The following is a 24730-nucleotide window of genomic DNA, read 5'->3' on the forward strand; positions in this document are numbered from 1 at the left end:
ACCCAATTCTCAGAGAAAACTAAATGAGTGGATACGATTTTTTAGTTTCCTCTTTTATGCAATTTTTTTAGGCCTTCACCACCTGCTAGCACGTGTCTTCCAGGAAGTACTAGAAAATGACAGAACTCCGGAGCCTGAAGCAAATAAATAAACTAATCAAGGGGAAACCTTGGTCACCAGCCTTCTAAGATCAATGCATCTTCCTTCTCTGGACATGTGTGCTGATGGGCTGGACTTTTTGGATGGTAACCGAGGCAGGACTGAACTCTCTACCTCTTTTACCTTTTGATTTCTGCTTATTGTCCTAACAAATGGGAACGGTATCTTTTAGCACCATAAGGCATCAAAGTCATATCACTTAGGGTTCTTTGTTGCTAGTAATGAAAACGGACCCTGGCAATAGAACCAAAAGGGTAGTAGGGGTAACTTTGTCTTCTACAGCAGGAAACTCGTACCTGGAATCACCCTCCAACAAGACCCAGAGGAGTAAATACTGGGACAAAACAAATGTCCACTTCAAACTTAAGGTTATGAGAGACAGTCAGTGCGAGCAAGATTCTACTCTGTGTTAGAGTTGCTTTACTCAGAAGAATCTGGAAGACTTAGTCTCTTCCCACTGAAGCTGGGGAAGGTCCAGAAACAACAGATGTCCAAGGGACATGACAGGATGGAGCTGGGAGGCAGTGGGGAAGGGTGGGCTGAGAGGCAAATAAGGAAACAGTTCAGGAAACCAGAAAGGGAGAGGGCATGCCGGTGCCCATCTGAGAGGGGCTGACCTCATGGGAAATGAAGGAAATACTTTATTCTATATTTTAGACTCTGAGAGAAATTGTGACCTGTCACTGGTAAGACTGTGTTCTTCACGGCAATGACTAACTGGGTCTGAACATTTTCCCATGGATGTCGTAGGGATGTAAGAGGAGGGTTACCCAAACAGATGTATATTCATTTGCTCTGGAAGTAAAGGGCTTAAGTTTAATTAATGGGTTTTAATACACACACCAGTATTTTATACTGTTTCCCTTTTCAGATGAGAATTATTGGTCTAGTTAAGCAAGAAGAGCAACCATAGGTATGAAAGTTTAGACCAAGGAAGGACTCTGGAGAACACCAAGTGGGACTGGTGGGTTGATCTAGGCACGTGGAAGTTGGGTCTCAGTAGCCTTGGAGGATTCAGGGGGAGACTTTAGCTCTGCGTTTTTCAAACCCTACTTCTAGGAATTTCCCATGAGCCTCTAAAGGCCTCTGAAAGCAAACAAAATCAAACACTGTTCTTTTCCTAGGTCTACACAGACAAATAGCCGATTGAATTGTCTCAGTTCATATCAGATCAGTGCTCAGGGACACTGCCATCTGCTTCAAACCAGAGAAGAGCCTCTTTTATGTGTCTTATGTATTAGGATTTGAACAGAGGACTGAGACTGCTCACACAATGCTTAGAAACAACTGAGTCCAGATTCCTACCTCAATGAGGCATCTCCTTCTACAAAATCCTGCACAGATCAAACACATTTTAATTAAGTAAATGCAACTAACAAACTCTATTTAATTAAACAGCATTAAACCATCCCATAAACATGCAGTGGAAGGGACTTGTCCACCCTTTGAATCCTGGTGTACTTCCAGCCACTTCAACCAATAGACTACAAAGGAAAAGACTTGACCATTTCTCGTAGCAGTCAAGTCCACCGTTTCAGTTCTCTCCTGCTGTATTAAACTACTCCCAAACTTACCTCATGATTTTGTGGGTCAGGAATTCCGGCAGGGATCAGCTGGGTGATTCTCCTGTACTATGTGGCATTGACACACTGACATTCAGAGATGGATGGTCTAGTTTACGGGGTCCAAGACAGCATCACTCAATATCTGCCATGTGGACAGGGAGAGCTGAAAGGCTGGGGCTTGGCTGGAGGGGCCACCTACACTTGGCTTCTCCAGCATGGTGGCTTTAAGGTAGACAGACTTCTAATAAGGCAGCTCAGGACTCCACAAGTCAGTGTTTAGCAAAGCAGATTTTTATGAACTAACTCTGCAAATTACAGAGCATCTCTTTCTTTGTACCCTATTGGTCCAAGTGGTCAGAAGCATGCCCAGATTCAAGGTAAAGGGCATTGACACTGCCTTTCAATGGAAGGAATGTAAAATAATTTGTATCCAGGCAGGTTTAAAATCTTTCCATCCACCACTGGAAATTCTGGATGAAAGAAGGAGGGAAGGAAGAACTTGAAACTGTAGAAGTGCTGGTAAGCTTGGGAGCTTGGTTTACTTGTTATAGAGTTGCAATGAGGAAATTCTTCTGAAGGAAAATTAATGCAAAGTACAACGAAATTGTAACCACAGTATTAGTTACACATCATAAAAATACTGAATGATATAATAATAGTAAAAATAATAAGAACCCAATAGCTTTCTAGGTCAATGTCCCTGGAATTTATCCAGCACAAAAGAAGAAGGAGACCTATTTTGCTGTTCCTGGAATTTTTAAAAACCGTCTTTAAAATTTATTTCTACTTATATATAGAATATGTTGCAGCAGTTTTCTCAGGAAGCCCCACTCATCTTGTTACATTTCCAAGAGCCAAAGAAATAAGTCTATTTTGAATAATGATTTGCATAAGCAGACACACACCATGGCTCTTTAAACTACCACATTCAGTTTGAATGAAATGAACTTGACTTTACCAGGAGCTGTCATATTGTGATTTATTTCCCAGTTTCCCTTCCTGTCAGTGGACTGTAACAATCATAGGACACTGTACACCTGTCCTCTGTGGCCCATGGGTCCTCTGATTCTAAGAAACGGTGTCTGTTAGGTTGAGTTGAGGAAGGACACAGCATAACCAGCCCAGCCTAGCTCATGACAAATTACGAAGTAAATATTCCTGGTTTCCCTGTTTTAGCACCCACATCTCTTCTCTATTCCACCAGAGTGTCAAACAATCTGTCAAGACCCTGCTCCCAGAAGGAGCTCTTATCCTAGATTTTAGTGAAAAGATCCCAAAATGAAGAAGTGTCCAATGTCCAAAAGAATGGGGCACCTTTCCTGGGTAGCCTGCTCCATCCCCTAAATACTGAGTCTGCTGTTTTAAAAAAGTGTCTTTCATTCACTCAGATTATCTCATTAAAGCTTCACAACGGGGCTTCCCTGGTGGCGCAGTGGTTGGGAGTCCGCCTGCCGATGCAGGGGACACGGGTTCGTGCCCCGGTCCGGGAAGATCCCGCGGAGCGGCTGGGCCCGTGAGCCATGGCCGCTGAGCCTGCGCGTCCGGAGCCTGTGCTCCGCAGCAGGAGAGGCCCCAGCAGTGAGAGGCCCGCGTACCGCCAAAAAAAAAAAAAAAAAAAAAAAAAAGCTTCACAATGATCCTTGGAAGTTATTATTAGCACTCATCTAACAGGTGGAAACTAAGGTTAAGGAAGTTTAAGGTCACACCTCTGGGAAATGGAGTGTGGGCCGATTCCAGATTTTCTGGCTCCGGAAGGCGTTAAATAAAATACAAAGAGAAAAAAAAAGTAAAGGGCGGTCTAAGAGGCACGCCTAGGAAGCAGCTCCCCTCAGGAAACAGAGGGTCCCTTGGTTCTTTGTTTAGTCCGGCCAGTTGATCTGGGGAAAGGGAGGCAGTCTGCGAAGGTGGAAGGTGGGGACGTGGAGGAGGACTAGGTCTGGGTTGCGGGGTGCCCCTGTGTCCTCGCGGGGATCCCCTCCTCTGCCCATTCTCGCCTCCTTGCTCCTCCTGAGTCGGCAAACGCGGCCCCGCCTGGCCCCGCGCGGCCGCCGTAGAATCCCCGTTGCCATGGCTCCCAGGTGCGGGCGCGCGGAGGAGAGACTAGGAGGCGTCCAGGGAGTCCTTGGGGGTCCTGGTCGAGCTTCCTGGGCCCGCGAACCCGAGAGGCGCCATGGGACGGAGTAAGCGCCCTCTCCCACCTTCCGCCCTCGATTGTCCCCATTCTGGGCATCGTCCCGGGCCTCTTGGGACCCTCGGCGCCCCTTCCCGCCAGCGGGACCACAGCCTGGCCTAGCCCTTCGCTCTCTAAAGACCGGGCAGTGACATGTCGCCCGCTGACTGGCGGGGCAGCTTGGCCCCGGCCAGGCCCAGGTTCCCGTTCTGTAAAATGGGGTGGGCGTCGGGGCGGGGGAGGAAAGCATCGGATTTGACGGAAAGGCTGGCTAGTGGAAGGTCTAGGGTTTGGGCGTCAGACACGCCGGGTTCGAGCCCGCGCATCTCCTTGCCTGCAGCGTGGGCTAGTCGCTGTCTCTGAACCACAGCCCTCGGACTCTTTGGGAAGGCAGTGTAGCCTGGTGGTTGAGGGAACCGACTCCGGCACCTATCAGCTGTGAGACTTCCTCACCTCCAAAACGTAGGCAATAATAGGACGTTTACAGACAGCCGGTGTTGTAAATGTGATTATAAATGTACCAAGAGACTGAGTTGGCAGGATTAACAGTTATTTGTGTTAGATTGAACCAATTATACCAGGTTGAACCTTTCCAGTATTGACACCGTCTTTGACCTTTACACCTGGCAATTTTATACAGTTCCACCGAATTTATCACGTACTGTAAAAGTGTTATAGTGAATACTTTTAAATCAAGAGACCGTGGTGGATGATGGGGTTTCTGCCCTGGAAGAGCTGACAGCCTGGTGGTGGAAGGGGGCTGGTGATTTTAAATGTTAACACTTCGTTCGGAAACCAGTTATTTCCTTTCACACTTTTCCTCCCCTCATCCCCATACTGTGGTCCCAGATTTTTCTTTTTCTTTTTGCTCATCAACATTTTTTACTTTTCTGTGGATTATCCTTTGCCCTCTGTCTCTGAATCTTGTCCACCTTCATTTGTTAAATCATTAACTTATCAGAATTGTATTGGAGTTCCTACCCCGTGCCAGGCGTTGAGGACACAGTGGTGAACAAACAGGTGGGCCGGCCCTCCTGGAGCTTCTCCCTTTGAGGAAGAAGGCAAACACTTGCTTAAAAATATCAGTCACTATAGAGTCAAGACTAAGATACAAGATTCTTTTTACTGCTCTTTCCACAGTTCTGAACTGTCTACATCAGGAGAAAAAACTTGGGCTTCTGAGAGAAGATGGGAATAATGGCTTAATAATGGCAGCAAGTACGTCGTGTACTTGCTGCCTTCTAGGCAATGTTCTAAGTGGTTTCTCTGTGTTAACTCCTGGAGTCCTCACAAAAATCTTATGAAATAGACACTACTGTCACCTCCATTTTGCAGATGAGGAATCTGAAGCACAGAGAGGTTAGGCAACTTGCCGATTGTCACACAGTAAGTGATGTATCTGGGATGTGAACCTGAAAGGGCTGGCTTTCTTTAATATGTTACTACGCTGTCTCTTGAATGTAAGGGAAGGTCTGGTGAGGAGAAGAGAGGTCGTAGTGCAAGTTCTCATGTTGAAAGTCAAAGAGACTACTTTTCTGTCAGAATCTGCGCAGGGAGAGCAGTGTCAAGCCCAGGGGCAGTGGCTAGGGGAAAATGAAAGAATTAGTTCTTCTCTGCACATTTAGTCTGGTGTAGATTATGATTTAGAGAAGAATGAGCTTCTTTTCTAAAACAAAAATTTAATATAGAATTCATTTTGTATTACTGTGAGTATCAAATTAGGGTGATTAGTCTCATGGAGATATGATCTGTGTATGCATTTGCTGGGGGAAGTTAAGTACCCACAGAGCCATAGGATGTTATCCCTGGAAGAGTGCTCAGCGGTCTCTAATCCATGCCACGTGTAAAACCATACAGATGGAATCTGTTATGCAGAAAGTTTAAGCATCTGGTCCCGAACCTTGCACTTGTTATGTGATAGGTTAGAATTAAATTTGGGACTCCAGCTCAGTGGCCTTTCATAATGTCTTCATTTTCTTAAAGGCACATAGTGGAAAAAATCAGTTTTATATTAATTCCTCTCAGTTCACCTTGACTAGGAAACTCCCATTAGAATCATCCTCCTTATTCATTGCCATTATATTGTAGACTTCATCAACTGCTTATAACAAATACTTTACGTCTCTTGTTTCATACTTCTAGGTCTTAATTCATTTGGTGGACAGTGTTGTTCACCACTAATTTCAAGCTCTTTGAAATTGAGATGAGATACGTTGCTAGATACCATGTGGATTGTTCATCACATGCCTATGAACAATCGCTAAGTGCTTTTCACAGACATTTTAGCTATATAAGGAAAAGCTTTTTGGTGAAAGATGGGCTTCCGAGAAAAACATCCTTTAAAGAAATTGCATACATTTACATACCAAGCACATAGACAAAGTTTAAGAAATAAGCAAAACACTTAATTATGGATAAATAGAGTGTTTTTAATTTGTTTTATTTTTTAATGGAGGGCCTAATTTAATTTTCAAACTGAACTGGTTACTAAAGAGTGTAGTAATTTGTTTAACTTTGTTCTTAACTTAATGACTTTATTTGACAATAGCTTTAAGGCTAGAACAGCTATTTCCTTTCTGTAATTATTCATTGATGTAACTGAAAGAGGAATGCTTAGACAAATATTCTGTACCTTAAGACAATTAAAATACTTTGTTATATTCATTTAAGTTTATATGAGTGGTCATAGTGAAATTGCTCAGACAGTGCACTTGAAAATTTAACAATTTAAACATGTGCATAATTCTTCTTAACCAGTCCTTTGAGAGCATACCACCCCCCTGCTGAATGCTTTACATGCATAGGGCACTTAATCCTCCCAATAACTGTCTGACATAAGTACCATAGAAACTCTCTTGAGACAGGTCATTGGAAACACTTGGTTAAAGTGCTAAGTCATAAAAATGATACATTTTAGGGCTTCTTTCTACAGCTATAATAGAGTAACTGGTATTGGACTTAACCTTCCACTGTAGGCAACTATGAAATTGGGCAGGAACAACAAGTAGGACATAACCATGCTCCTTGAGAGAAGGGAAATGCAAAAGTCATACCCCACTGTCACCCCAACTTTCTTTGTAGAAGCACTTTCCTACTTGCAGTAAAGAAGATAGAATTCAAGCAAAGTAGTGGTCTTGCAGAGCTAAGGCAGAAATTAGCCTTCTGAGCTGCAGAAGTTGCTGTAATTTATGGGGTAGGATACAGAGAAGGAGGTACAGTATGGAATGGGGGAGGGAAGAAGACTTCATGGGGACGTTTACTATAGGATTTAGGCAAGGGCTGGCTGAGCATGTGTAGCAAAGACTTGGAGAGACCTGAAAGAGATCACCTACTGTGGGGCAGAGTATGGAATGGAGATGCCAGAGGTCAGGCAGTCCTGGAAGACACAGGAGTCCTGGCCCATCCGGAGTTAAAAGACCTTGCTGAGCCCTTTAAGTATTCATTTGAGACCCCCAAGAAAACCATACCTTAGCAGTAAGTACTGGGCCCTGGAGTAATGGCCATGCTCTAGGGCTAAGTTCAAAACTAAAATAGATCCACTCTAACAAAAAATACAGTCAAGCCTAACAGGGGAAAAAGGTTCTGTCAGTACTTTCACTGCCTGCCAGAATAAAGTTCTACTCCTTTTAAAGGACAGTGATATAATCTAGACTTTCTACAGCGCTTCAATAGAAGAATATAATGACCAGCCTACAATTAAAAATTGCTAGACACAAGGAGCAGAAACATGTGGCCATGATCAAGAACAGAAGCAGTTAATAAAAACAGATCCCAGGATGATAGAGGTGCTGAAATTAGCACACAAAGACTTTAAAGCAGTGTGTTAGTTTCCTACAGCTGCCATAACAAATTACTACAAATTTAGAAGCTTACAGTTCTGCAGGTCACAAGTCTGATATAGAGTCCCTATATCAGACTCTTGTAGATGCTCTTGTAGATTTTCACCCTACCTGAAATCAGGGTGTCAGTGAGACTGTGTTCCTTTCTGGAGGCTCTAGGGGAGGAGCATTTTCTTGTTTGAGTTGTTGGCAGAATTTGGTTCCTTACAGTAATAGGACTGAGATCCTCATTTCATTGTTGGTTCTCAGCTTAAGGCCATTTCTAGATTCTAGAGGCCACCCATGTTCCTTGGCTTGTGGCTCCCTTACTTCATCTTTAGAGCCAGCAATGGTGGGTTGAATCCTTCTCGTTCTATGCATCTCTTCTTCTTCCATCTCAATCTCTGACGTGGCCAGGAAAGTCTCTCTGATTTTAAGGCTGTGTGTGATTAGATTGGGTCTACCTGGAGAATCTAGGGTACTCTCCCCATCTTAAGGTCCTTACCCTTAATGACATTTGCAAAGTCCCTTTGCCCTTTTGCCAGGCAAGGTAACATATTCCCAGGTTCTGGAAATTAGCGCGTAGGCAATAAATAACCTGAGGTTCCACCTTAAGATACTAGAAAAAGATTACAAATTAAACCAGAAATAAATAGAAACCTGGAATAGTACAAGAGCTAAAATCAATGTAGTAGAAAACATAAGGTAAGACAATAGGAAACAAAATAGACAAACGGTAGTAAACAAAATTAATGGAAATTTTATTCTTATCCTATGACCCAGCTATTTTACTCCTAGATATTACCAAAGAAAAATGAAAACCTTTGTCCACTCAAACTTATGTATGATTTGTTTTCTTATGATTGTTTTAAGAGTTCTTTATATATTCTACATATAAGTCCTTTATAGAATATATGATTTGCAAATATTTTCTCTCCATCTATGGCTTATATTTTCATTCTCTTAACAGTGTTTTTCAAAGAGCAGAAGTTTAAAATTTTGAAGTCCAGCTTATCAACTTGTTCTTTTATAGATTTTGCTTTTCGTGCCATCCAAGAAATCTTTACCTAACCCCAGTTCACATAGACTTTCCTCTTACGTTTTTGTTTCCCTAATTTTAAGTTTTACGTTATTCTGTCATCCATTTAACTCAGTTTTTTAATAAGACACGATTGTAAATGATGTTCGTATGTAGAAATATAATTGACTTTTGCATTATAGATCTTATATCCTGCAAACTTGCTAAACTCTGCTATGAGTTCTACCAGCTTTTGATGTAGATTTTGTTGGATATTCTCCATAGACAATCATGCCGTCTGCAAAGAGAGATAATTCTACTTCTTCCTTTCCTATCTGGATGCCTTTTATTTCTTTTTCTTGCCTTATTGCTAGAATCTGGCTAGAACCTTTAGTACAATGTTGAGGTGGTGAGAACAGCTATCCTTGCCTTTTCCCTGATGTCGGGAAAAGCATTCAGTCTTTGTCCATTAAGTAGGATGGTAGCTGCAGGTCTCTTGTAGATGCCCTTTATCAAGTTGGGTCAGTTCCCTTCTCTTCCTAGCTTGCTGCAAGTGTTTCTGTTTGTTTGTTTGCTTATAGGCAGGTTTTTACTGATCAGTCTGGCAAGAAGTTCAGTTTCATTTTTTTAAAGTATTTTTATTGATTTTTCTCTGTTGTTTTTCTGTTTTCCATTTCATTGATTTCTGCTATAGCCTCTATTATTTACTTCCTTATGCTTACTTTGGGTTTTATTTGTTTTGTTTTGTTTTGTTAGTTTCTCAAAGAAGAAGCTGATATTTGGGACCTTTCTTCTTTCTTGCTATCGGCATTTAGTGCTATAAATTTCTTCCAAGTTATGTTTTAGCTGCACCCCACAGATTTTGATATGCTCGTTTTTTTCATGTTATATTCTGTTCAAAATACTTCCTCCTTTTGAGTTCCCAATGACAAATTTTTTTAAAAAAGCATCACTTTCTTATATTTTGTCTTGATTTTTAGTTATCTTAGGCTGGAGGGTAAATCCTGTGCCTGTGACTCCATCGTGTCTGGAACCTGAAGGCTCTGCTACTCTAATGACTTAATGATTAGATTAAATCATTAATGATTTAATGATTTTCCTTGTCCTGGTTCTCTGCCCTCTGCTTTCAGGGAGAAAACCTCTTTATATGCTATCAGTGTAGCACTGTGGTTTTCACACCTAGCTTTTAATGTTCAATTGTCACTCTCAGCCTTACCTTGTCAACTGTGTAGTGGCAGCCACCCAATACAGCTGTCCTTAAAGTTACAGTTTCCCCCATATTTCCCTAATGCCTGATGTGTCACACTTACCAGTGTGTTCCCTTCCATTAATATCCCATTTGCTATAGATTGAATGTTTGTTTCCCACCAAAATTCATATGGTGAGATCTTAACACTCGAGGTGATGGTATTAGGAGGCGGGGCCTTTGGGAGATAATTAGGTCATGAGCACAGAACCCTCATATTGGGATTATTGCCCTTATGAAGGAGGCCCCAGAGATCTCGCTCATACCCTTCACCATGGGAGGTTACTATCAACGGGGAACAAATATTCAACGTTCCATGTTAGCTAACGTCTGCTTTTGTGTACCACTTCCGGTATCCACCCTTCCAGGTTGGGTTCCCCAGGAGGCAGACTTTTAGATGGAGGCTAGTGTGCAGGAGGTTTATTAGGGAGTGTCATTGGAGTGGGTAGGGAAAAAAGCAAGAGAGGGAGGTAGGGCTGGGATGCATCTCAACAAAGGCCTTAGCCAACCAACCTGGAAATTGGAAGGAGCTCTGAACTTGGAACGGACCTCTGCGTTTTCCCAAGTTGGGGTGAGAGGGTTGGGCCCTTTTAGCCCCACATCAGTCGATCACTGGATGTGGACTTTCCTGGGAAGGGGCGTGACCTTGGTTGAGATGTTTCTTCAGCTGGGGTGACTTCACGGTGGGCAGCTGAGGGCTGCCTTCTGGCAGAACTCCCAGCAGCAGGAAGTAATCCTTCAGGCCTGAAGGGGGGAACTGGGCACAGTAGCACCTACCATAGCCTGTGGTGCCCTTTCCTCATTTGTTTATCTGGCAAATATCTACTCACATTTCAAGATCCAGCCCGGACTTCTTCTCCATGATGCTTCGCTTGACCTTCTTCTTGTCACTCAGTAGCATGGATCACTCCCTCCTTTGTACTCACTGTACTTTCTGTATTCTTCTGTACTTGCCCCGTACACCCTGTCTGTTTTTGTAACAGCACACTCTGCGTGAGTGCCTCTAACAGTGTCATGGGATCAGGGTGTAGAGTATGACCACCAACGCTCATGATAACCATGAGTCAGTAAGAAAAGGCAGGGCAAATGAGTAATCCTGTTGCTTAAAATGCCCATGGAAAACAATAAAAGGAAAAAGTTCAGATGCTACAGGATGAAATCTTCACCTATTTGTAACCCCTTCATTTATGTTAAATCTGTTTCATATATGTATCCACTAGATCTTTCAAGATGTTTACAAATTCTGCAGAATCTGCCCAAAACATATATTACTGATTTTATTCTAATCCAGCAAGAAAGAGAGGGTTGTTTACAAAACATGATATAAAACCTGAAGGGTGAACACTAAATTGTTGGCTTTGCGAGTTTCTAGAACCTCGTTCAATACACTGAAATCTCTTTCATAGTAAACACAACATGACAACCTCTAGTATTCCAGAAAATTCTCCTCTTGCCCTTTTCCCCCCTACCCTGCAAAGTCATTTTATTGAAACTCCCTCAAGTTATTGAGAACCCAGCCATATTAAGGAATTGAAAAGAAGCCTAGGGTAGCTCATCAGTTTTGGTTAAAACTTTGGAATCCACAGCAGAATTCTTTTAGGGAGATAAGTATGAATCTGTGGTTCTAATTGTTAGTACCGTTCATCAACCACCTCATTCACATATTGGTTATGACCTTGTATAGGTGAGACACTTCTCACAGTCCATCTGAATCCTGTATTTTGCTGTTTGAATTTTTCCAAAATAAGGAAGTGAAAGTATATTTCATATAGTAAGTACCTTGGCATGTTCTTCTATACCATGTGATAGGCACTGTAATACCATCTGTCTTGAAATAGTCTTATGATGACATATTAATGCTTCCAAAGCCTTTTTAAGTCCCTAGAGTGCTGTCTTGTAAATGCAGTGCTGTATTATTTAGAGTAGGACTTTCTAAAGGCGAACAGTGCTCCTTGGAGTTAAAGAATGTTTGGTCTAAGTTGCATAGTACATAAAACAACAAAATGTTTTCCCATTTCAAAGTCTGAAACACTGTAATCTCCATACACCATGTAGGTATTCTGACACATTTCTTCTTGGGGACCCTGGTTTTTGCACAGATGTTTGCCATCACAGGTGAGGCAGTATTGTGTAACAGCAGTTTCCTGAGTTACACAATATGTAACTATGAAAACAATGTGCCACACAGCAGTTTGCTTAATATAGAAGAGTTCAGAAAAGGGCTGCTGGGAAATTCCAGACCTTCACAGTTCTACCTTCCTCTGTGATTCTCTTGATTTTCATTTAATCTATCCTCCTTGTGCATAACTGTTGCTGTTGGGCAGACTTCCCTGTTGTGCTGAGTGAATCTGAGCCCCTCCTCTCCCACGTGTGTGTGTGTATGTGTGTGTGTGTGTAAATTTGTTATTTATGCCAACTCCCCCACCTTTCCCCACCCCTTTCCACTAATAGTGATTTTTATCATCTTAATTCTCATGATTAGAAGATATGGATCAACATAATTCCTTCCTAATATCTACATGCCTCTGCATTTCCCTTGTCTTTCTTCCAAAGAACTGTCACTGCAAGTAGCCCCATCTCCTACCACCGGAAGTAGCAGAGGGTTCAGCTAACTGCACACAAATGATGGAGTTCGTACATGTTTTCACATTGTTCAAAAAAGGCAAACTTCACTTTTAAGGATGTGGCACAGAAGTGGGGCAGCTGAAGTTGCTGTGAAGAACTTTGTCTCCGCTAGAGAAGCTTGTGCATTTAGGAAGCTTGAGAAATTTTGAGAGGCTCTTATTTCCTCACTTTTGGGGCAGTGGAGCATAGTGGTTCAGGGCACGTGGTCAGGTGCCAGATTCCTACACTTAAAACCTCGCTCTAGCACTTACTAGCGCGACCTTGGGCAAGTTATTTAAACTATCTGTGCCTCAATTCCTCATTTGAAAAAGATAAATAGTTGTACATACTCACATGTTAATACATGCATAGCATTTAGGACAGTGCTTGGCACCTTGTAAATGGCAGTAAATGAATCTTTATTATCTTGTAGGATGGACGTGTGATATTTCCACATTCCACCTAAAATGTGAGGGTTCAGACGGATTAATAATTTTTAATAGCACTGGAAAATACAAGTTTTCTCCATTGTCATTCCCTCCTTGATTTTAGTACATATTACAAAGAGGGTGCGTGTCCTGTTCTTGGCCCTCACTGTGGACCAGATGTTGTCTTCAGTACCTCGGTGCTCCCATCATCTTATGGTCCTGGCCTGTGACATCAGACCAGCCCACTGCTACTCATCCCTCTTGTCAGGGGGGTGGGGACTCTCGCAACCCCTCCTCCTGCGAGCAGCTTCTTTCATGCCTCCTGGAAACGGACCGAGTGCTTTATAAGATTGCAGTGCAAAATCTGGGGTGTTCCTCTCCTGTCTCTTCCACTCGACTTAAATAAATACCAGTTGAATGAATGAATGAGCGAGTGAACCTTTCCTTATTGAATGAATGAATGGGTGAACCTTTCCTTATTGAATGGCTGTGGCTGTTGAATGGAGATGCTTTCATATTTCTGCCCTCTGTCAGCCCAACTGAGCCTCTCCAGAGCAGGTTTCTCTGTCTTGGATTACTTAGTGGGTCTCATCCAGTTCGACATGATACCACCTCAAGATTCCACGTTCTCAGGGTCATTACCTATCAACTTGGTCTCCATCCATACAGCGAAATGTGTGTAGATCCCAGTGTAAGAAAGACAAAATGTATCATCACATCTTTCTTCTGAGTCACCCTGGAATCACAAAAACTCCCAGCAGGAGGAAACACTCCTCTGACCTCTGTTCCTTTGAAAATGACTTGGGCCTGGAGAATTCACATCTAACTGCAAGGAAAAACCAATGCATTAATAACTTAATATTAATGGGGATGGAGATATAATATGTAACAAATTTTCTTTCAGTCACGGAAGATCTTATTAGACGGAATGCCGAGCACAACGACTGTATAATTTTTTCCCTGGAGGAGCTCTCCTTGCATCAGCAAGAAATAGAAAGACTAGAACATATTGACAGGTGGTGCCGGGATTTAAAAATCCTCTATCTTCAAAATAATCTCATTGGAAAAATTGGTAAGTCTTCAGGACTTTGTTCTTATGGTTTCTTTAACATTTTGAATGGGAGAATGTTGGCAAATGCAGTGTTATTCTTAGAGGAAGAAAAAGAATGACATGGAGGAATAGACACAGCCATCTCTCAGTAGCTGTGTATGGAACCCTTCCCTGAACCTTTTCGTGCCTGTTCCATCTCCTGGCCCTGGGCATCATCTCCATCAAGGAATTGGGAGGACCAGTTGATGGCTGGGAGCACATTAGTTGACGTAGTCATTTAAAACCTGATTTTTAAAAAGTTTAAAAGAGAGGCGGATATAATCCAGGAGTTTGTCATGGCTTTACAGCATCACTCTGTGAACCTGAAAGGGTTCTGTGAGAGCTGAGTAAATCCTTGTCAGATCCCAGCCTGTGATAACTAGGTCTGCCATACGTATTGAGAATGTACATGTGCAAGGCATTGTGCTCAGTATTGGATATCGAGGGGGCTCCACAATTACACCCCTGCTTACTGCTCCAGTTTGGAATGAAATGAGAGGTAAAAACAGGAGTCAGGAGGATGGAGATCCAAAAATCAGCATTATAACTGATAAAAACTCTTTGGAGAATGTGGCTTAGACTTGCAGCCAAGTGAGATTCCTAATATGCCCCCAGAATTAAGCCTACCCACCACCCACTTACATGCAGAACTGGACAATGCAGGCTTCCCCTACCCACGCAGGCCCCCTGCTTTATGGCGGGAGCGGGTCGAGACTGTGTGCCCTCTGCCGGCGGGGAGATCCCAGACCCAGGAGAGAGGGTGGGATTGGGCATGCCCAGTTCCTTCTCCCAGTTCACCCATGAGGTAAGTGGGTCCTCCCCATCCAATTGCCACCTCCTCCCCCGGGAAGAATGAGTTAAGGGGACAGAGAGAAGAGAGGCCTGTGGAGACACTCTAACAGGGGATCCTGCCACATGGAAGCAGGAGGAGTGACCCCCAAACCTCAGAAAAGCTACAGTGTAGTTTAGTGGTAAGAGCAGGTGCAGGCCCTAATGTCAGGTAGACCCAGGTCTGAATCCTGCCTCTGCAAAAAACTAAGTCAGTCAACTTAGTCCCTCTGTGCCTTAGTCTTGCCATCTGTAAAATGGGAACAACAACATCTAACACACAGACATGATATTAGAGCTACATGGAACGACGTGCTTAGCTTTATGCCCGCTCATGAGAAAATAGCTGCTCTGCTATTAATATCGTCCCTTGCCCAGGGGCCCCAGGCCAGCCCCGTGGAGGTAGAAGCAGAGGGGAGAACCACACAGAGTTGGCGGAAAAGGGATGGAGTCAGGGTTGATGAGGCAGAGTGAGTGCCAGCCCCTGTGGGTTCTGACACTACAGCCCAGAGGCCGGCTCGTAAGATTAACTCTCCACCGTCATAAGCGGCGTTTCTCAACAGGGCCACTTGGCAATGTCTAGAGACAATGTCTAGAGACATACCTGGTTGTTGCTGTGTGTGTGTGTGTGTGTGTGTGTGTGTGTGTGTGTGTGTGTGTGTGTGTGTGTGTGTGTGTGTGTGTGTGTGTGTGTGTAAGGGGTCAGCTACTGGCAGTTAGTGTGCAGAGGCCAGGGACATGCTAACAGTCCCAGGACCTCTCCCCCGCCCCCTCCAAGAAAGAATTACCTGGCCCCGAATGATAGTATTGCTGAGGCTGAGAAACTCTGCTGATGTAGTTGCCTCCAGCTTAGTGGGTAATTGAAAATTGGCTCTAGGGATACAAAAAGTCTGGAATTTGCATCATTTTTCAAGGTTTATTAAAATTCTTTCTTTTCCTTCAGATAATTATTTTTGGCATCTTGTACTTTACCAGAAATTAGAAACTCTGGTGCATTGTTCAATTAAAAAGGCTGTTATAGAAAACCACTAGCTTTTATGCATGAGAGCATTAAAGAGTTGTCCTAATTGTGCAGCTCCAAAAGAGTGCCCAAAATTTTCATCTCCACAGCTGGGTCCATCACAATTACTAATTAGTAGCATAGTATTTCAGTCCTTTTCAGAGCTGTGAGAAAGCTTAAATTTTTGCTTCCAAAGTATTCTTAAATTAAACACGCTTTTAAATCCTAATAATGGGATTTTTCAGTGCTACTCCACCCATAGGCATTTAGGCACTTTTTTAGCAAGTAAAACTGTTTCTCTAGGATTCAGACTCGCTCTTGGGCCACGGAGGTAGAAGTTTGCAAAACACCTGCCTTTCCTGAAGCTGTGTTCCTCACTGGGAGATCCAGGTGGGCTGTGGAGCCAGGCTTTGTTTAGTGGGGCTCCAGGTGTCAGCTGAGGACTGTCCGGGGTCTGTGAAAATGGGGCTCGGGCCTCACCCCAGACTTACTGGTTCAGAGCCTCAGGGGGTGGGCTTCCGGAATCTGCATTGGTAACAGCTTCCCGATGAGCCCCAAGCTGAACGCCTCAGAGCGGCTTGAACTGGGGGATGGGTTTGGTCCAGTACAAGTTTGTAGATCTGGTTATAGAAGTTGGTGAGAACTCCTCCCAGGCTGGTTTGGCCGAGAACGCAGACTCCCTTCCTGCTGCCCAAGAAGCTCTGCATATTTTTACTTATAGAGCTTTGTTTTTTCCTGACCAGTTTGACCCATTGTTCTCGATTTAATTTAATTTAATTTAGGAAACCCTTACAAAACAAATCTTAACCTTTTTTCTACCAGATGACTCTTTTCGCACTTACAGCGTTATACATAAAACGAAAGTGGAGAAGGAAAGGTATTTTATCGTGGGCTGGCAATTTTAACAATAATAACTTTATGTATTTTTGTTCAGGATATGTACTAGACACTGTATTATAATCTTGGGCACATGGAGCTCTACAAGTCTATGACTGTCAAATGCTCAGGTATTGCCTAGAGGAACTCTTGTAAACATCAGTATTACTTAGAAAAATATAATTGCTGAGAGAAACTTTAGTAATTTATTCCACAATCCTCATTTAAAAAATGAGTAAACTGAGGCTCGGAGAGGTAAACTGTTATTCTCAGGAATTCTATGGAAAGAAATACATGATATTTTATAAATTTTAGGTGAAATATTAGTAGTGATAAGGGTGACGGTTATAAATCATCATGTTTGACCGTCATAATATCCCGAAAAATGGTCCAGAGGAAGCATTATTTAAGTCAGCCTGCCCCAAATGCACATTTCTTAGCAGGGTTTTCTACATTCACGTCATCTTAGAAAGGACTCTTCTTTTAAAGTGTAGTGTAGTGATTTAGTGCCAAGCTCTGGAGTAAGATTTCCTGGCTCTACCACTTAACCTTGAACAAGTGGATTTATCCTCTGCACCTTGGTATTCTCATTTGCATAAGGGAGACGACAATAGTTTTAACTTCATAGGATTGTTATGAAGATTAAATGAGATAATACACAAAATGCTTAGAAAATTGTATGGCATGTAATAAGCACTCAGTAATGTAAGCTATGGTATTATTTACTGTTTTTAAAGGGCCCCACCCTTCAGCGATTCCTTGACTTATTTATGCTTTTGCCTTGCCTATATGGCCTTTACATATTTATTAGAAACAATAATCCTGTATCAGGATGATTTTGGCTTCACGTAAAGGAAAACACAACTCAGGATGGCTTAGCAGTGAGGAAATCTAGCATCTAACCCAACTATAAGTCTAGAGATAGGCCAGTCTCCAGGGTTGGTTGATTCCTTCTCTATGCTCCACCAGTCACAGTGGGCTTCATCCTACAGCTGGTTCCCTCAGGTTTGCAAGATGACTATGAGTACCAGTAAAGATAGTATTTCCTTCCTTTTTAACATCCAGTAGGAGAAAGAGACAGGAAATCCACAAGCATGAAATACAGATCATTCCTCCTCATCTGATTGGGAGTACTTGGTGTGCACGCCTTCTGCTGCATCACACAATTGCCAGGAGACTGCCACAGGCTGGTTGACTTAAGCCTGGGCTCCTGAGCTGTCACTAGCCAGGGACATGGGATTGCCGTGTGCTGGGCCAGCTTGGTTAAGCCTAACCCCCCTGGAGTTGGAGCTGGGTAGAGACATGAGCAGAAATGGGTTGGTTCCATTAGGAAGGACAGAGGGAGAAATGGATGCTGCGTGGGCAACCAACAATGTCTGAAGTACAACCCCTAATCTGCCTACTTTCTGAGGTACAGATTTGAAAAAGCAACATGGTTTTGACAACCATAATAATCCTTAGATTCTCGTTACCGTTTTCATAAGATTACATAAAAATGTCTTTCATCTTGAAGGTTAATTAATTCCATTCTTTGTATATTTCAGAAAATGTTAGCAAACTCAAGAAACTTGAATATTTGAATTTAGCTTTAAACAACATTGAAAAAATTGAAAATTTGGAAGGTAAGGGTTTTCTTCTTATAATTTATTGTTAGTTAAACTTAGACTTCAACAGTATTGCTTAAACAATAGGTAGACTTTTCAAATTAACATTTTACATAAGTCTTAGTTTGTCAATTCTTGTTGTAAAAAGTCAAACGATAACAAGATACACAAATTCAAAAATGTAAGTCTACTTCACCCCTTCCTAACCCAGTTTCCTTCCCAGAGGCAGTGGTATTAACGCTTTGGTGTATAGAAGGTAGTTTTGTTACATTTTGCTTTGTATCAATGGGATCATACTATGAATATTGTTTTCAAAATGAATTTCTTCCATAAAATTACCTTGTTCTTCTGATCCAGGAAGGATGGGGAAGGCTGTCTAATGGAATGATTGTAGACTGAGTTATCCAACTGTTGTTCTGCAGATGGACAATTGGGTGGTTTCTATATTTTGCTATAATAAGCATGGCTGCAATGAGCATCCTAATACGTTTCACTCTGTGTACATGTGTAAATATTTTTCTAGGATAGATACTTAGCAATGGAATTCCTGGGTTTAAATATGCATATTTTGGAAAATATTGCCAATTTGTTCTCCGAAAAGGTTGTATTGATATATACTTGTACCTATGGTCCACGTGAATACCCATTTTCCTCCAACTTCACTAGCGCTTTTTATAAGCAATCTTTTTCTGAAGATTAGAAGACATTGTTCTCTAGTAATTTTTAAAATTTGCTCCTCACTTATTATTACTGATCTTCCATATAACTTTTCAGATGTTTATTGAATATTTTTTTCTTACGTGAATAACTACTTCATATCTCTTGGCCATTTTTCTACTCATTTTTCTTCATGTGCTCTTGTGCATTCCAGATATTAATACCTTGTTATACATGTTATAAATCTTTTCTCTTGAGTGTACTACTTTTATTTCAGTCATGATGCTGGTATTGTTCAGAAGTCTTACTTCTGAAATGAATATACTCCAATTTATCAATCTTTTTCTTTATGGATTCTTTATGGTTTCTGGATACAAATATAGTCCATATAAGTTCTAATTTTAATAATTTTATTCTTTACATTTAATCTCTCTAATGTGCTTCAAATTTAACATGTAAATGTTCCTGAATGGAAATATTTGGACAATTTAGTATTTTGAAAATTGAAATATAATTTACGTATTATAAACTTACATACACCATTTTAAAATACACGATTCACAGGTTTTTAGTATATTTGCAAGGTTGTGCATCCATCATCACTATTTAATTCCAGAACATTTTCATCACCTTAAAAGAAACCCCCATATCCATTAGCATTCATTCCCCATTCACCTCTTACCCTAGCCCCTAACAACCCCTAATCTACTTTCTGTCTCCATAGATTTTCCCATTCTGAACATGTAATATAGATGGAATCAAACAATACATGGTCGTCTGTTCTGACTTTTTTTTTTTTTTTTTTTTACGGTATGCGGGCCTCTCACTGTTGTGGCCTCTCCCGTTGCGGAGCATAGGCTCCAGACGCGCAGGCGCAGCGGCCATGGCTCACGGGCCCAGCCGCTCAGCGGCATGTGGGATCCTCCCGGACCGGGGCACGAACCCGTGTCCCCTGCATCGGCAGGCGGACTCTCAACCACTGCGCCACCAGGGAAGCCCCTGTTCTGACTTCTTAGTCTAATGTGTTCAGGGTTCATCCATGTTGTAGGATGCATCAGTACTTAATCCTTTTTAGGGCTGAATAATATTCCATCGTATGGATACACCTCATTTTGTTTATTCATTTATTAGTTGATGGGTATTTGAGTTGAGTCCACTTTTTGGTTACTATGAATAAAGCTGCTGTGAACATTAATGTACAAGTTTTTGCATAAACATCTGTTTTCAGTTAACTTAGTGCACCTAGGTATGGAATTGATGGGTCCTGTGATAACTGGAATTGATGGGTCCTGTGATAACTGTACGTCTCACTGTTCTCAGGAACTGCTTTGGCAGCGGCACCAGCTTGCATTCCCACCAGCCGTTTACGAGGGCTCCCATTTCTCCACATCCTTGCCAGCAGTTGTCATTTTCAGTTTTCATGTATTTATTTATCTTTATAGTAGCCATCCTATAGTGAGTGTGAAGTGGTATATCATTGTGGTCCTGATTTGCATTCGCCTAATGACTAATAAGTTTGGGCATTTTTTTATGTGCTTATTGGCCATTTGTATATCTTCTTTGGAGAAATCTTCTTTATTCAAAATCTTTGCCCATTTTCTAACTGGGTTATTTGTTGTTTGACTGCTGAACTGTAAGACTTATTTCTTTATTTTGAACGCTAGAATCCGATCAGATAAATGATTTGTAGATATATTCTCCCATTTTGTGGGTTTTCTTGTCAGCTTCCTTGTTGGTGTCCTTTAGAGCACAATTTTTTCTTAAACAACTTTATTGAGGTATAATTGATGTACAGAAGCCTGCACATATTGAATATATATAATTTGTTGAGTTTGGACATATGCACACACATGTGAAACCATCACCGCGATTAAAACCTCTTTGTCTTGTTATTCTGGGAGGTTTCCTATTTTACTTTGCAGGCTTCTATTCTGTGCTGTTATTTTTTTTCAAAATGTCTAATAACACTTGGTGTCTGTTGATAACCACAAAGAATTTGGTTGATTAGGTGGCTGTGTGGCCTTATTCTGCAGTTGTGAGGTGGTGTTTCCACATCCAGCCTCTGGCCTGGCTGGCAGGGTCACTGTGGGCTCTGTGTGGGTGGGCAGGGGCTTGGGGCAGAGGCAGGCAAGCTCCTCTCCCCACCCCACTCCCATCTTCCAAGAGCTAAAATTAGGAGGACATTATTTAAGTCCTGTTGGATTTTAGCCTATTTGTCTCCTAGTGTAGACATCGGTATTTCAGGGGCCATCGAGGTCATGTATCAATAAAGGCATAAATATTCATCATACATTTTTAATGTGCATCCTCAAAACCTGAAATGTCATCACTGTCAAAGCCCCCAAACCATCATCAGTGCTGGAACTGAGACGGTTCTTTCCATTATTGGCATTTTTCTGCATTAGAAATGGAGCCTTTGCTCTTTCCCAGCTACCACTCTCCAGCCCTGTTACCATATCCACATGTGAACAAATGAAATAACAGAATTTGCACTACCGCTTCCCTGGTGGCACAGTGGTTAAGAATCCGCCCGCCAATGCCGGGAACACGGGTTCGAGCCCTGGTCTGGGAAGATCCCAGATGCTGCGGAGCAACTAAGCCCGTGCACCACAACTACTGAGCCTGTGCTCTGGAGCCCGTGAGCCACAACTACTGAGCCCACATGCCACAGCTACTGAAGCCCACGCGCCTAGAGCCCATGCTCGGCAACAAGAGAAGCCACTGCAAAGAGAAGCCTGCGCATCGCAGGGAAGACCCAACGCAGCCAAAAATAAATAAATTAAAAAAGAAAACTTAAAAAAAATTGCTCTACATCTATGGTTTTTAGTAGTGAAATATCTATCTATAATGTCAGAGAAATAATTAAAACTCTCATTCTCAGTTGGCTTGTTATTTGCATTAAGAAAGCAGTATCTGAAAGGATGTGGAGTTCTATTTTTGCGGTATGTGTCGGCCACCAACCACTAGAGGACAGTATTGTCACTATCGTCTTTTTGAGCTTTGAGAACTTGGTCCACAGTGGACACTTCTTCCTTTTGGTCCTCTGCCTTCCAGCTCTAATACGGATGCACCGGGCTCAGGGTTGTCTGAGGATATGTTTGGGGAGATGGGCAGTAGGGAGGGATGGGTGTCTTATCTTTTGGTAAATATGCACTTGTTGTTTAATTTTAAATGTTTGAGGAAGAGAGGAGGAAGTTGGATATATATATACTCAGCTCACATACTTGAGTAAATCTCAGTATAATTTAAAACGTAAGTTGGATTTTTCTTTGTTTGTTTTGCTGCATGGCAAAACATAACTGTATCCTTCTTTTTCTTTTTTCCTTGTTGTGAATTCACCAAGATTTTTTTCCATCCCACCCCTCCTCTCCCACCCTTAAAACCTGGAAGGAGAGATGGGGTTTCTATTAGTGTCAACTCTCCCTCTTGGGAAATCAGCATGTTGGTTTCAGTGACCTTTAGACCCCCGTGGGCCACTGAGCTCGAGCTTCACAGAACAGGGGCTGAAGGGTGGGACTCAGTTGAAGGAGGGAGGTTTTCTCAAGCCTGTCTAGTTCAGCAAGAATAGTTCTTTCAAATGGCAGATGTGGTTTAATTTCTTATGTGTAGGCCTAGTAGAAGAAAAATTAAGATTCATCACTTTGAAAAATGTAATGAACATTTGGAGGGTTCTGCATCTACAAAATTACAGCAAAATCCAAAAATTATATGAATTTTTGAGCTTGTTGGAGTCTTTCAAATGTCAGTCTTTTCTCATATGGAAGAAAAACATAATTAAAATATCTCTCAGAGTCTCCCAAAGTCAACTTAAGAAATACCAGGTAACCTGTATCTTAAGTCAGACTACCCCAAATATATCTTTACACTTCATAAAATCCATCTAACATTTTTTTTTGGCCATTGTAAAACAGACATACAGGCACAGAGATATAAACTTAATTATATTTATATGTCTAGTTTCATATTCATTCTTCATATAGTGGCTTAGTTCATTCACATCACTATGCTTTAATGACTGAATTATCAAATATGTTGATGTGCTTTAAATAACTCCTTATTGTTTGGTGCTTGAAGTGTTTTTAATTATGTTTGCTCTTGTGAATAGAACTGTTCTGAACAGCTTTGTACAAATTACCTGTTTCCAGTTGAGGTATTTGATTGGGACCTTTTCCTCCCCAATGAAATTCTGGATCAAGAGAAAAAAAAAAAAAACACTTAAGAGCCTATTTTGTGTATTGACAAATTGAATGCTGAAAATATATATATATATTTTTTTAATCTCATAACCTTTCCAACATATTTAAAATTTATTTTTGAAGATACGAAGTTTCTGAATTTCCTTCACCTGTGTAGCTGAGTCTGGAATATGATAAAAGTATTTATTTGTTCTTGTGCATTTTGGTTATTCGGCTTTTCAGGAATTCATATTTTACCATAGTAACGCAATAGACAGTCTCAAAAGTCAAAGTGATATCTATACTCGTGTTGAAGAACATACCTCTTGTCAATGCCGCCAGACCCCCCAGTCCTGCCCCCTAGAGGCGACCGCCATCCACTCCCCTTCCTTCTTCTGCTGCATGTTTCCAAGTAACCTGCTTACACCAGGCGTCCTCTACTCTCTCATTTTAGGCATCGTCTATTGACCTCCTACGTGGCAAGTGCAGATTTTGTTCTCACTCGCTGCCCCCGAGGTTCTTTATCCCTGTCTATCCGCCTTGCTTATGTTTTCGAGTCACATAACGGGATATCATAATGAGACACGGGATATGGGCCCATCTGTGGTGACTGGTGTTTTGAATGAACGCTTTGTTGGGGGGAGTGGTCACGCTCACGTGCCTGCTGACCCACGTCTAACCTCTGGCCTTTCTTGCTCCCCCTTTCTCCTCCCACCAGAGGATGGCTGGTCTGGCTCTCTCCATCCATGTAGGAATTGCAGGCCTCAGCTCACCCCTCACAAGGGTATGACTACAACCGCTTGTGCTTAGAGACGCAACACTGTGTCCCACAGAGCTTTAGCATGAGAGTTTTGCGGTGATGGTCATGGTCATGGTCATGACGTTAGTAATAAACAGCTGACGTCGGCAAAGAGAACTTCTAGTGGACAGGTTCAGAGAGGCTTTTCAGCTGGGCAGACCTGGGATTCGGTTCCCGTCCCCACTTGGTAGCTTTGTTGAACTTTGTTCATTTCTTAGCTTATTTGCCTCACAGTTCCAGTTATCTATTGCAGTGAAAGAAAAACAACACCCCAGGACTCAGTGCCTTGAAACAGCTTTCTTTCGCCACCCAGTTTTGTGGGTGAGGAACTCAGCAAGAGTTTGGCTGGGACGTTCCTCTCTGACCCAGGGCATTAGGCTTCTTTACTGTCTTTTCAGCCAGCTTGAGCTCTGACACCGCTCCGCGCGGCCCGTCCATGGCTCACGCTCCTTGCCCTGCTTGATCTCCGTGCCCAACCCTAGGTGGGCCCCTCCGCGGGCGCCTTCTTCCCCTGGCTTACGCTCTCAATCCCCACGCTAGCCCTCGTTAGGGTATCCACCTCGCCCTCCTCGAACTCTGACACCTTGCTCATGGCGCTGCTCCCCTGCGGACCCCTCTTCACTCTACTTGGTCTCCGATGCCTCTTGCTGGGTGTCATGTGAGGACACCCTCCCTACCTTCCTTGGGCTCTGA

General features: G+C 42.3%; 1 protein-coding gene across 2 annotated transcripts in view; it reads left to right on the top strand.

The window, feature by feature from the left end:
• Nucleotides 1–3782: 3782 nt before the first annotated feature.
• Nucleotides 3783–24730, top strand: part of DNAAF11 (dynein axonemal assembly factor 11) — a 77965-nt gene continuing 57017 nt past the window's right edge. For both annotated transcript variants that reach the window (XM_082674953.1, XM_082674954.1), the window contains exons 1-3: nt 3783–3904; nt 13913–14080; nt 18347–18424. In XM_082674953.1, the coding sequence (XP_082531079.1) occupies nt 3895–3904; nt 13913–14080; nt 18347–18424 (256 nt within the window). In that variant the 5' untranslated portion in view covers nt 3783–3894. The remainder of the gene's footprint in view (nt 3905–13912; nt 14081–18346; nt 18425–24730) is intronic.

This window comes from Grampus griseus, assembly GCF_964374135.1.
Source record: "Grampus griseus genome assembly, chromosome: 17".
Lineage (NCBI taxonomy): Eukaryota > Metazoa > Chordata > Mammalia > Artiodactyla > Delphinidae > Grampus > Grampus griseus.